The sequence below is a fragment of the Caretta caretta genome, chromosome 1, assembly GCF_965140235.1.
Source record: "Caretta caretta isolate rCarCar2 chromosome 1, rCarCar1.hap1, whole genome shotgun sequence".
In the NCBI taxonomy this organism is placed as follows: Eukaryota; Metazoa; Chordata; order Testudines; family Cheloniidae; genus Caretta; species Caretta caretta.
The window spans coordinates 1,613,144-1,627,212 of NC_134206.1; the positions used below are offsets into that span (position 1 = coordinate 1,613,144).

General features: G+C 44.9%; 1 protein-coding gene across 1 annotated transcript; it reads right to left on the bottom strand.

The window, feature by feature from the left end:
• Positions 1–1,001: 1,001 nt before the first annotated feature.
• Positions 1,002–2,000, bottom strand: LOC125631160 (olfactory receptor 52R1-like). The gene has a single exon (XM_048837424.2). The coding sequence runs from the start codon at positions 1,998–2,000 to the stop codon at positions 1,002–1,004; it is 999 nt and encodes a 332-aa protein (XP_048693381.2).
• Between the last annotated feature and the right edge of the window lie 12,069 nt (positions 2,001–14,069).

The window sequence follows — 14,069 nt, forward strand, 5'->3', positions numbered from 1 at the left end:
TCCCTAGGCCTGGGTCAGGGCAAAGGGCTCCCAAACCATACCCATAAATTGCCGAGGGAGGTTGTGGAATCTCCGTCATTGGAAATTTTTAAGAGCAGGTTGGACAGACACCTCTCAGGGATGGTCTAGATCAGCTGTGTCCAATACGTTCACCACTAGCCGCATGTGGCTAATAGGCTATTGAATTGTGGCTAATGCATGTGGCTTTTTTATACTGTGGCTAATAAGAAAAATTCAAAACCACAAGTGTGGCTAGCATCAAAATTCTATTGGACACCGCTGGTCTAGATGGTGCTTGGGGACTGGACTTGATGGCATCTCAAGGTCCCTTCCAGTCCTATGATTCTATGTCAGGACTCTGCCTGCTACAGGCTCCCAGCTGGGAGGAACAAGAGGGAGCTGAAAGTGAAAGATATAAGCGGCACAATGGTCTCTTCCTTCACAAATTTGTAGCTGAGATTTAGGAGCCACAAACTATACGATGCAGTCTTTCCCGCCTGTATTACAGCTTTGCTCCCAACCCTCAGCTGCTTCTATACAGCTTCCTGGCTTCCCTCTCTTCCTCTGTTCGGCCTGTCAGCCACAGCGTTGCATGCTCAGGGCACTCACGGCAGGTTCCTTGTCAAGCTGCAGCAGCTCCCGTCCCACCCCTGAGCAGAGGGAGTCCAACTGGATTGGGGAGGGAGGTGGAGATAATCCAGTGTGTTACAGAGGGATGGAATGAGTAAGAAACAGGGATGGAGCCCTGTGGGAATAGGTGGAGAGGGGCAGAGGTTGAGGGGAGAGGTTGGGCAGATGGCGGGGCCTCAGAGGTTCAGTTACCAGCAATTAGAAAGGGGACAACTTAATGAGTTCTACATAGACCAGTTCCACAGTTTGTCACACTGACACAGCACAATGAGGACAGGAAAGAATTTAATGTTTCTCTGACCGTCCAGTCAGTGCTTCAGGCCAGCTCTGCACAGAGCTTGGTCTGAGAGCCAGGGCACCAGGAGACAACTTTAGGTCTCTTTTTGAGTAAAGAGCAGGAGCACCCTGTCTCGGATCTGTTTGGTCCTAACCCCGTAAATGATGGGGTTTAGCATGGGGGGCACCAGGAGATACACGTTGGCAATGAAAACATGGAAATGCAGATCCACATTATGCCCAAACCGGTATGTGAGGGAGGAGAAGAGAGCTGAGATGTAAAAGGCTAAGATGGCACAGAGGTGGGAGCTGCAGGTCCCCAAAGTCTTCAGCCGGGCGTCCTTTGTGGGGAGGCTGAAGATTGCTCTGAGGATCTGGGTATAGGACACAGTGATAAAAAACACATCCAGACCAATCACAGAGAATAGCACAAAGAGGCCGTAGTAACTACTGAGGTGGGTGTCAGCACAGGCCAGCTTCACCACGGCCATGTGCTCACAGTGTGTGTGGGGGATGATTTTGTTACTGCAATATGGCCACCGCCTCGCCAGGAGGAGATAAGGCAATACAAAGAAGCCTCCGCGCAGCACCACGGCCAGACAGATCTTGGCTATCATGGGGTTTGTTAGGATAGTGGAATGTCTCAGGGGATGGCAGATGGCCACGTAGCGATCCAAAGCCATGGCCACAAAGATCCCAGACTCCATCACTGAGAAGCAGTGCATAAAGTACATCTGGGTGAGGCAGGCATTGAAATCGATCTCCCTGGAATTGAACCAGAAGATGCTCAGCGTTTTGGGCAGGATGGACGTGGACAGGACCAGGTCGGTGACGGCCAGCATGCAGAGGAAATAGTACATGGGCCCATGGAGGCTCGTCTCCCTCTTCACAATGAACAGGATGGTGAAGTTCCCCAAGATGGCTATGATGTACATGGAGCAGAAGGGGATGGAGATCCAGACATGGGCCACCTCCAGGCCAGGAATTCCCAGCAGGATGAAGGTGGAGGGGTTGGTGAAGTCGGTTGTGTTGGAATCTGACATGGAGTAGGGGAGCAAGTGTCCAATGCTGAGGCAGAGCAATATATCTTGCATGTACTGTACGTTCTCCTGACTTCTTGTATGTGCCCAGGGTCCAGGGTGATGGTCTCAGTACAAGTGCCTGGGGGGAGAGACGATGTGAATCTGAGACACTGCATGCATTACTGGGGCTCTTCTCATGTATGAAGCAGACTGGTCACTCGTCACACACTGAAAAATGGCATTTTCATTATTCAGAGAAATTAATTATGAACCACTAACCCTACTAATGCCAATTCCATATTTCATGGTGCTACATGTGTCAATAATTCCTACACATCTTGATATGAGAAACCTTAATAGGCACTAGCAGGAAAAACGAGTGTGGATACTAGTTATCCATCATTGTTTCTTAATACAATGAAAGCCAGGCTAGAGAGTCCATCATGGAGGGAGTTCCCTATTCTCCCAGTTGCTCAAAATCTGAGAGTGGAAACAAACCCCAAACCTTTGTCAAGATATGTGCTGGGGGATACACCCCATCTAGAACAAACTTCAGGGAAAAGATCGGCGTCACCAATAGCAGCTCCATGGAAACAACTGCTCATTCGCAGCAGAGGCCAAAACAAAGACAATGTTTAGATGCCTGAGGAATGGGAAGGAGAATAACCTGCTCTGGACACACACTCAGTTTTGGTCACACAGTCTCTGTAAAGGATATAAAAGATCAAAAGGAGTTTTACGAGACAGGTTATAAGAATGGGAGAGGCTGTCAGTCATGGACAGAATGAAAAGTCTGGGACTCTTTAGTTTAGAGAAAAGACAAAGAAGGGGGTATATGACAGAGAGGAAAATAAAAGAATGTAAGTAATTATACTCATATGGACAAACAGAACATTTACCAACCAGTAATATCTATAGACACTTTGTGCTTCAAAAGGGATAAATATCAGCAAAACTCTTGGGAAGGAAAAATTTGGAGAGAAACATGGGAATGAAACTGGGAGTTCTTTAAGAAGAATTTATTAGACAGCTAAAAAGCCACAATACCACAGTCAAGACAGCGGACCACATGGGTAAAACCCCGGTCTGACACTACACCCCATATTATGCTTTGATCTGTTTGACATCCCTTATAATGACTTAAAATCTATCTTTTCTAGTTAATAAATTAGCTTTTGCTTTATCACAAACCAGCGTATGAGAGTGATAACTTGGGGCAGATCTATGCAGCGCAAGACAATATAATATTGTTTTGCACTCCAGATGGAGCAGCTGGGCACTTCCTTAGCGGTAGCCTCCCCGTGCGCAGCCGATCACAGCAGTCTGTAAGTTCTGCAGCTGGGTGTGTCCCTACCTGTGTGTTTGCTGGTGAAAGAGCAGGCTTGGCGACTTAGCACAGAACCACAGTGTGAGAGGGAGCCCAGCCTGGTGGGTCGGGGGGGCTCAGTGGCACCGCAGCTGCAGGTGGCACCCCGGGGGAAACCCGTCAGACCCAGTTCAGCGGGAGAGTGAATGCAGCAACTGGGGGCGGGGGAAGCGACATATGAAAAATGGGGGAGAAGACAGCAAGCAAAACATAATGGAATTCATGAAAATTGATAAAGTACGTTAAAGACATCAGGGAAAATCCATGCAGGGCTAAGGATGAGAAAAAGAAGATTATTAAGTATATTAAGAACAAAAGAAATGCTAGGAAAGGTTTAGGTCAATTCCTAGAGGGATAAAGGAAATTTATTAATATTGCAGAAAAAGTAGATGTGTTCAAGACGTATTTTTGTTCTGCATTTGGTACTCCTATTCCAGGCGATGATGAAATACTTTCCAGCCCTTTAGCAGTCATGGAGGATATTAAACAGCATCTATAGTAGAACCGTAGAGTTACAAACAGCAGAGTACACACGTATCTCATCATTCGGAACCAGAAGTGTGCAATCAGGCAGCAGCAGAGCAAAAAAAAAAAAGGGCAAATACAGGACAGTACTGTGTGAAAGCAGTTATCAACTGGCCATTGTCAGTGATTGGGGCTGTTTCTAGCAGGGTTCTTCAGGGATCAGTTCTGGGCTTGAGGCTATTCAATATGTTCATCAATGATCTGGAAGCCAATACAGAATCACTACAGATAAAATGTTCAGGCGACCTAAAGATTTGCAAAAAGTTTAACAATGAGGCAGCCAGGGCAGGCATACCGATGGATCTGAATTTAGGAGTCATTGTATACACCCAACTCATTGTGAGCTTCCAGTGTGATGCTGAGGCCAAAAGGGCTAATGCAATCCTTGGATGCATAAACAGGGTAGTAATGAGTTGCAGCAGGGGAAGGGTTTTACCTTCGCAAACGTCACTGGTGAAAACTGATTGTGTGAATTTTAAAAAGGAGGTTGAAAAACTGGAAAGGGGCAGAAAGGAGCCACAAAAAATGATTGCAGACAGGAGATAATGACTGAGAGAGAGAGAGAGAGAGAGAGAGAGAGAGAGAGAGAGAGAGAGAGAGAGAGAGAGAGAGTTGAAGAGCTTCCTCAATTTATTTCATCAAAAAAATGTCCAAGCTGAGATGTTCCTTGGGAGAAAACCCTGGGTAATAATGGGTTCTTTAATCTAGTGGAGAAAGGCAGAGCAAGGCCCAATGGGTGGAAGCTGATGCCAGGCAAATTCCAATCGGAAATAAGGGCCAAATGTTTAGCACTGAGGGCTATTAACCATTGGGATAAACTGCAAAGGGAAGTGATGGATTGTCCATCACCTCATCTCTGGATGAAACATATGCTTGAAGGCTTGTCTATACTTAAAACACTACAGTGGAATTGCCATACAACTTCAGTGTGAACACTACTTATACAGATAGCAGGGTTCTCCTGAGAGTTGGTAGCTAGGTTGAGGGAAGAATTCTTCCCTGAACCTCATGCTTTCTACCCTGGGGTTAGGTTGATATCGCTACATTGCTGAGGAGGGTGGATTTGTTTGCTACTGCAAATACAATTTTGGTTGTATTAACAGAGGCATAGCTTGCAAGTCCTGGGATGTATAACTACCACTCTATTCAATGCTGGTTAGACCTCAGCTGGACTATTGTGTCCAGCCTGGATTACCAATGTATTGGAAGGATGTAGATAAGCTGGAAAGGATCCGGAGGTGAGAGACAAAGAGGATCCAAGGGATGGAATTCAAGCCATGGGAACAAAGGCTAAAGAAACTGGGTATGTTTAGTTTGGAAAAATGGAGATTAGGTGAGGACAGACTAGCGGTCTTCAAGTACTTGAAAAGCTGCTATAAAAAAGATGGAGAATGATTGTTCTTTCTTGCCAAGGAGGGGAGGACAAGAGGCAATGGGTTCAAACAGCAGCATAGAAGATGTAGATTAAATCTCACTGTAAGAACAGGATAACAATGGAACAGACACCTCAGAAGGTTGTGGAAGCTCCTTCGCTGGAGGTTTTCCAAGGGATATTGGACAGCCATCTGTCTTGGGTGGTTCAGACACAACAAATCCTTCCTTTTTTGGTAGGGGGTTAGACCGGATGACCCTTGTGGTATCTTCTAACCCTACAGCTCTATGATTCTGTGATGCAAAACACCAGTATAGACCAGGACTTAGTCACACACAAGTTTCTGGGCTCAATGTAGGAGTAACTGGGTGAAATTTAATGGCTTGTGTCATACAGGAGATCAGGATGGATGACCTTAAAAACTTTCTAATAGTCCATATGAATCTATCAATAAAGAAAGTAGATCAGGCATTTATATTTACTGTGTCTCATGACACACAACAGGGAGCATTCAATTACACTGAAAGTCTGAACATACAACACTGATACAATAAAATTGTAAAAATAATACATATTTGGCCTGTGGAATCCATTGCCAGCAACATTATGGGAGCAAAGATTTTAGCCGAATGGGATTCACACATAGATTGGCCATTGTATTCACACATAGATTGGCCATTCTCCAGTGAAGCTAGGAGAAAATATGTCTTGCTCATGTTGAATAAAGATTTTTTTTTCATTGAGAAGCTCTAGCACCTTCATGCATTCCAGTAGATAAAGGTCAGGAAACAGCCCCGTTTACAGCCATAGCCCTGAAATGCAAGAGAAGGAGGTGACAGTATCTGTGCATTAACACACAGTGGGTTCATGGGGTCTTTTCTCCTACTCCAAGGGGTCCTACTCCAAGGGGAGTTTTGCCTGAGTAGTTCCTGAGCAAACTATGGGGTATGACCTCAGAATTTGTCCTCATATTGTACATCTACTAATAGCTTTCATCCTGAAATTCAGCCACCTTGGGGATGAAGACCATCAGTTGTGGGGCAGGGAGGGCAGCACAGCATACAGGGAAATTTTGGCCCATGGTACTGGAGGAAATTCATCACCTGTGGCCAGGGCCTGGGATGTTTAATGGGTGTGCAGAGCATAAAGGACCACAAAATTACTTTCTATCCCATCATTCCCAAGTTATAATAGGTTTGTCGAGAAGGTGAGCTCCTCAGCAAGAGATGGGTACCTGTGAATCCTGAGAAGGAAGTGTCCTTCCTAGGAATCCCCCTCAGGTAGCCGTGTCCCATACCGCTCTCAGCCCAGCATCTGCAGAAGTGTCCCACGTTGAGATCTGACACAGGGGTGTGCACCATTTATAATAGAGCTCCGTGCAATCCCAGGGAGGCTTGCTCAGCCTCTAGGAAGCAGTGGGCATCTGAATGTAAACTGGGTGGAGACAAGCCTCTCTGTGCTTCTGTGTTCCTTATCCACCTTTAGGAGTAAACAATAATTAAGGGACCTTCCCAAAGGGAGCTGAGAACTGTGGGGCTCTGTGCTGAGTCAGAAATGAATTGACTGCTCCGTGTATTTGTGATATTAAAAATTATAGTTGATTGATAAGAAAACTAGGGATAATGCCTAGATCTCCAAATGGTCTGATACCATGTAAATGCTAAGGAGGTCTGGGTAGATAGTAGACAGAGAGCTCTGGAGAAAGATGGCTGAGGGAAGACACAAACACTTTCTGCAGACACACGGGGCTGTTGCTAAGAGATCAGAGATCAGTAATTCTCACCAGTAAAAATCATCATACTGTGCAGCACCTTCTATTGAAGGATCTTCAAAAGACCTAGCAAGGGAAAGTCACTATGAGCATATCCCCATTGTACAGATAAGTAAACTGAGGCACAGGGAGATGTGACTCGGCCAAGGTCACACAGAGAATGACAGACGGAATCCAGGAGTCCTGACTTCCCTGCCATAACCACATTCTCTCCATCAGTAACTGAGTGCATGAGAAGAGGGAAACGGACTCATACTCTAGCTGGGCCTATTTATTGGGTGGAGGTGATGGACTTCTCCATGGTGCAACCACAAACTGGGGTACTTCTGACCCCTCTGGAATTCCAGTCTGGGTCCCTCTCACACTGTGAGGCTGTGACAAGCTGCAGTCCTCTCCATGTCTTAAACATACACAGTCAGAAACACACTCAGCTGCAGTTACATGAATTAGTTCACTAGCCACTCATGAACCAAAAATAGAGAGGCTCCAGCCAATTCCCCCAGCTCCCCCACCAAGGACCCAAACGCTGTACCGTCTTGCCCTGGTCGAAAGCCTGACCAGTGTAATTTTATTATCCATTCCCCCTCTCTCTCAAGGGGAGAGGACAATGCACCAACTCCATTTCCTGAGCAGATTTCTCTTTTACATTTCAAACAACACACTATATTGGCGGGGGGTGTATTTGTCAATTGGACAATGACTTTTTCATACTATCTCTTTTTGTAGATTCTGGAGTCAAAGTGTAAAGCACATACTCATGAACAGATTGGGCAGACAAAGTCAGCCATGAGCGCCCTGGTATCTATTGCAGTATGATGCGTTTCCGTGGCAGCTAACAATCGATTCATTCTCTCCTCTTCAAAGGTTTGAAAAGCTCTGGGTGTTATATGTTGCCATGCAGATCCATTGGCAATAATCAAACAGATTTATTAACTAGAGAAATATAGGTTTTAAGTGATTATATGTAATAGCGAACCGATCAAAGTTGGTTATCTAAAAAATAAACAAAATCACAGTGTAAGTTTTATACATTAGACAGGATTTGAATCAAGCAGTGTGTCACCCTGATGGGACAAACAGCCCACCAGTCTTCCATACACAGGCGAGAAATCCCTTCAGCCTGGGACCCCATCCCCAGTTCAGTCCTCATTCTTAATGTGTTTCCAGGCGTTGAGCTGTGGGGGAATGGGGGCCATGTGATGATGTCACTTCTCTATTTCATAGCTTTTGCCATGTGATGGTAATATCATTTTTCCAAGTGGAAGTCCTCCCCGTACAGTTAGTGGAAAAGTACAGGAACAAGATGGAGTCCAGTGTCATATGAGCTGGCCACATGCGCTTGCATGCTTCTATGAGCCATAGCAGGGGCCATTACCCATATCTGGGCTAGAACGTTCACAGGAAACTCCATCAGGTGGAATATGCTTCTTCTAAGTCCTATCGTATTTCTTAAGGAGCCATTACCATGAATGGTTCATCCACAGTGTGCTGGCTAGACTGCACGTAAACTATCTTGTGTATGTTAAGGAGCAAACACATTTGGAATACTGGTATATAGTTAATATTCATAAATGTAGGTACAAAAATTGTACATGCATACAAATAGGGTAAGCTCTGGGTTGTTATAGAGCACGTCTCTTTGTATCTGTGCAGCATTGTTAAGTCATTGTGTTTTTACAACTGGTGATAACCCAATACAAATATTCATGAATGCCATGAGTTGGCGTGCCTCAGTTTCCCCCTACCACACAGCAGACCAGGTTTATTATGGTTTCCCTGCTGTGACAAGCTTTGAGCCTGTTTCCGGGTGTTAGCTGAGAAGCAGTATCCCAAAAGGGATTCTTGTTTACTATTCCTAGCATGTCCAAAAGCCTTTCCCAACAATCATACATGTTACATCTTGTCATGGGAATTAGCATCAGTACCAAATTATTTCTTTTAAAAGATATAAGAATGTTCTTATCTTAGCAACAAACTTTCCATCGTGAGATTTAACAATGACACCAAATCTTCTATCACAGGTAGGTGTTTCCAAATATTTTTTATTATTTCATGCCTTCTGCTTGGACAGTTCAGTTTGTCAATACCCACTGTGTCTTTAAACTCCTCCCTGAACCTGAACATGTGTTAAATTTACTCGTTTTCCTTTCCCCTCAGTGTCCCCTTCAGAAGGGATCTCAATCAAAGGTCATTTTACGGATCTTGGTATGACAGGGTCTGGTGAGGTAAGTTTGTTTAATAGCCCTATTAAACTTTAACATGTAGGTAAGTTTGTAGCATGAACTGTTCTGTCCTTCCAATATATTTTGTACTCTGGTATTACTCTGTCCCATTGATTATCCTCATTCCACCAAGTTTCTGTGATGCCTCTTATATCAATATCTTCATTTAAAATGAGGCACTCTAGTTCACCCATTTTATTATTTAGACTTCTAGCATTTCTATATTAGTACTTTCAAAATTGTCACTTTATTAGCTGTCTGCCATTACAGGATGTATTTGAACGGGAGTCTTCTTCATTTGTTTCTCATCAGAGCCTACCCATATTTTATCATCTTCCATCCTCTCCTCCTTACTACGAGAATCTCCATGACTACAGCCTCCCCTAAGGGATGACTCTGTTTGAACCATGTGCTTTTCCGCACATGTTGGCTTTCACTCAGCCCTTAGTTTAAAAAATTCTCTCTGTGCTATGTTAATTTTGAGTGCCAGCGGTCTGGTTCCATTTTGGTTTCGGTGGAGCCCAGCCTTCCTGTGTATGCTCCCGCATTCCCCAAAGTTTCCCCAGTTCCTGATAAATCTACCCCCCCACACACCGTCTCAGCCACGCATTGATACCTTGCAGTTCTGCCTGTCTAATGGGCCCTGTGCGTGAAAGTGGAAGTAGTTCAGAGAATTCTACCATGGAGGACCTGGACTTCAATCTCTTTCCTAGAAGCCTAAATTTGTCCTGCAGGACCTCACAAGAGATCTGCAACCTTCGCACAAGGCAGCCAAGTCACCATGCAGTTCTCCCAGTCATCACAAACCCAACTATCTATATTTCGAATGATCAAATCCCCCCTAACAATTACCTGTCTCTTCCTAATAACTGGAGTTCCGTCCCCTGGAGAGGTATTCTCAGTATGACAGGAGACCATCACATCATCTGGAAGCAGGGTCCCAGCTGCTCTAGTTTGACATTCTTTTTCCTTGAGACTTTCATCATCCTCAAAAGCACAGAGGCTGTCAGGGGATGGGACCACTCTGCTCTGTCCCGGAAAGATCATCTGTGTATCCCTCTGTCTCCCTTAGCTCTTCCAATTTAGCCACTCTGGTCTCCAAAGCCCATACACAGTCCTCTAGCACCTAACGCCCAGTAATTGGGGTGTGTAGGGGCCTGGCTAAGGAGCTGGAGAGAGGTGCATATTTCCTCATGGGACTGTCATCTGTGATCCCTCTCCTGGAGCGAGGTGCCCAGGACAGGTCAGCACTTTCTAGTGACAGATCTGATAGAGTGTTGGGAGACTCAGATTCAAAATCTCTGCTCTACCTGATTTGGACCAGGGACTAAAACACATGTCTCTCGTGTCCCACATGAGTGCCCTGAGTACCAGGCAAATGGCAATTCTGTGTGGGGCATTGAGTCTGTCTGTCTGGAGCTCTTCCACTTTGTACAAATAAACCTTCAGAGGAGCAGGGATTTGAATCTGGGTCTCACAGACTCCAGGTGAGGGTGCTAAACTGCGAGCTGAGGGTGCACACACATGCAAGCACTCACATGGACCCATGTGCACACTCACGCACACATACACCTATGCACACATACACACACAGATACCCAGGTGTGACGGGTTGGATCACAGAAACCCATGGCGGGAAGGATAGCTCAGTGGTTTGAGTATTGGCCTGCTAAACCCAGGGTTGTGAGTTCAATCCTTTGATGGGCCATTTAGGGATCTGGGGAAAAATTGTTTAAGAGGTGTTCCTGTCTCCAACACTCAGATGCCTAGCTCCCAATGGGGTCCAAACCCCAAATAAATCCATTTTACCTTGTATAAAACTTATACAGGGTAAATTCATAAATTATTCACCATCTGTAACACTCAGAGAAGGATATGCGCAGCTGTTCTCTCTACCCCCCCCCCCCCCGGCAGGTATTAATACATACTCTGGGTTAATTAATAAGTAAAATGTGATTTTATTAAATACAAAAAGTAGGATTTAAGTGGTTCCAAGTAATAACAGACAGAACAAAGTGAATTCCAAGCAAAATAAAATAAAAAATGCAAGTGTAAACCTAATGTAGTAAGAAAGTGATTACAGATGAAATCTAACCCTCAGAGATGTTCCAATAAGATTATTTTACAGACTAGTCTCCTTCTAGTCTGGGTCCAGTGATCACTCACACCCTCGTGGCTACTGTTCTTTGTTCCAGTTTCTTTCAGGTATCCTTGGAGATGGAGAGGCTCTCTCTTCAGCCAACTGAAGACCAAATGGAGGGGGCTCCCAGGGGCTTAAATAGACTTTCTTTTGTGGGTGGAAACCCCTTCCTCTCTCCTATCCAGAATTCAGTCCAAGATCGAGTTTTGGAGTCACATGGGCAAGTCACATGTCCATGCATGACTTGGTTCCTAACAAGCCAGGCCACATTCCTGGGAAAGCTCAGATGTGGATTGGCATCTCCCAGTTCATAGTAAGCTTAAGTGTTTCTTGATTGGGCACTGTCAAGGTTCCTTCCCCACTCTGAACTCTAGGGTACAGATGTGGGGACCTGCATGAACACCTCCTAAGCTTACTTTTACCAGCTTAGGTTAAAATTTCCCAAGGTACAAACTATTTTACCCTTTTGCCTCTGGACTTCCACTGCCACCACCAAACTTTATCTGGGTTCCTGAAAAAGCATAGTTTGGACACGTCTTTCCACCCAAAATCCTCCCAACCCTTGCACCCCACTTTCTGGGGAAGGTTTGGTAAAAATCCTCACCAATTTGCATAGGTGACCACAGACCCAAACCCTTGGATCTGAGAACAATGAAAAAGCATTCAGTTTCCTTACAAGAAGACTTTTAATAGAGGTAAAAGGAGAATCATCTCTGTAAAATCAGGATGGTAAATACTTTACAGGGTAATTAGATTCAAAACACAGAGAATCCCTCTAGGCAAAACCTTAAGTTACAAAAAAGACACACAGACAGGAATAGTCATTCTATTCAACACAGCTATTTTCTCAGCCATTTCAAGAAATCATAATCTAACACATATCTAGCTAGATTACTTACTAAGTTCTAAGACTCCATTCCTGTTCTGTCTCCAGCAAAAGCATCATAATGACAGACCCAGACCTTTTGTTTTTCTCCCTCCTCCCAGCTTTTGAAAGTATCTTGTCTCCTCATTGGTCCTTTTGGTCAGGTGCCAGCGAGGTTACCTTTAGCTTCTTAACCCTTTACAGGTGAAAGGATTTTTCCTCTGGCCAGGAGGGATTTTAAAGGGGTTTACCCTTCCCTTTATATTTATGACAGGCACTTACTGAAAATAGTCTTTTCTCAGGAAGCTGACCAACTGCTTCACTGAGGTTACTTAAAATTAAACAAGTACATAGCCAATGTTCATCATTTTGAATTAAAAAACGATACATGCATACAAATAGGATGAATATATTTAGTAGATCATAACCTTTACAGAGATATGTTACATGGCATACATAGCAAAAAACATATTCCAATTATGTCACACATACATTAAAAAGCATATTCCCAGAAAGCATTATGGGGTGCAATGTCACACCAGGCACAACCACGCCTATGGACACACATGCAAACACACACACACAATCCTGATCTGCAAGGCCCCATGGGGGAGTTGTGGTCTGAGAACGCCTAACTGATTGGGCCTGATGGGGAGATGGGTGGGGGAACACCTCATTGGAGAACGCCACCGGAACGGAGGCCCGAGCAAAGACTCTGAGCAGCTTGTTATCTGTGGAGCAGCATCAGCATTCAGGCTGCTTTGTGCAGGTGACTGCCAGAACCTGAGGCTCCTGCAGGGTCAGGCAGCAGATGAGCCGGGGTTTGAGAAAGGCAGCAGTGCCTAAATTCAGTATTTACACAAGTGCCTTTGTGGATCTAGCCCTGGACACCTTTTTGGAAGATGCTTTAGTCAAACACAAGTTGAGGTTGTTCAAAGTCAAGGGGGCTGGCTGGCTATGGTTGGAGGAAACACTCACGTTCACGGATGTCCACCTCCCACTTTTAAAGAAAAGAAAAGGAGTACTTGTGGCACCTTAGAGACTAACCAATTTATTTGAGCATGAGCTTTCGTGAGCTACAGCTCACTTCATCAGATGTTTACCGTGGAAACTGCAGCAGACTTTATATACACACAGAGAATATATTGTTTCATATTCTCTGTGTGTATATAAAGTCTGCTGCAGTTTCCACGGTAAACATCTGATGAAGTGAGCTGTAGCTCACGAAAGCTCATGCTCAAATAAATTGGTTAGTCTCTAAGGTGCCACAAGTACTCCTTTTCTTTTTGCGAATACAGACTAACACGGCTGTTCCTCTGAAACCACTTTTAAAGGACTCTTTCCTCAGCTATTTGTACAAGGACCAGGCTCCCTGCAGCAAAACAAGCTTTTCTCTGCTCTTCCCGTCCTCCAGTGGCTCCAGTGTCCCAGCTGCTTGTCCTGCTAGATCCAGGGAATGTCCCTTCCTCAGGTGGCGAGCAACTGTAGCAAAATTGTGGGAGAAGAACATGCTGTGATGCTGTATGATTGAATAATGACCATCTTTATCATTGTTGCTGCCACTGTTATTCAGCTGCAACAAATGTTGAACAAAGTGTGTCCTGTCAGGTGTCAATAGGAAAGTTATGATCTGCTGGGTATGATTATCCTGTTCGTGTGCATGTCTTGCCTTTGTGTCTCAAGTTATGATTACTGGTGCTGTACTGGTACCAGAGGAGCAATTCCAGTTCATGGCCAGAGCAATGGTTCTGGGGGGTCAGGACTCTTGGTTCTTATTCTCAGCTCTACCACTGACTCATTGTTTGGCCTTGGGTAAATCACTTTACATCTGTGTGGCTCAGCCCATCCATGACATGGGGATAACGCTGCCTTGCAGCCTA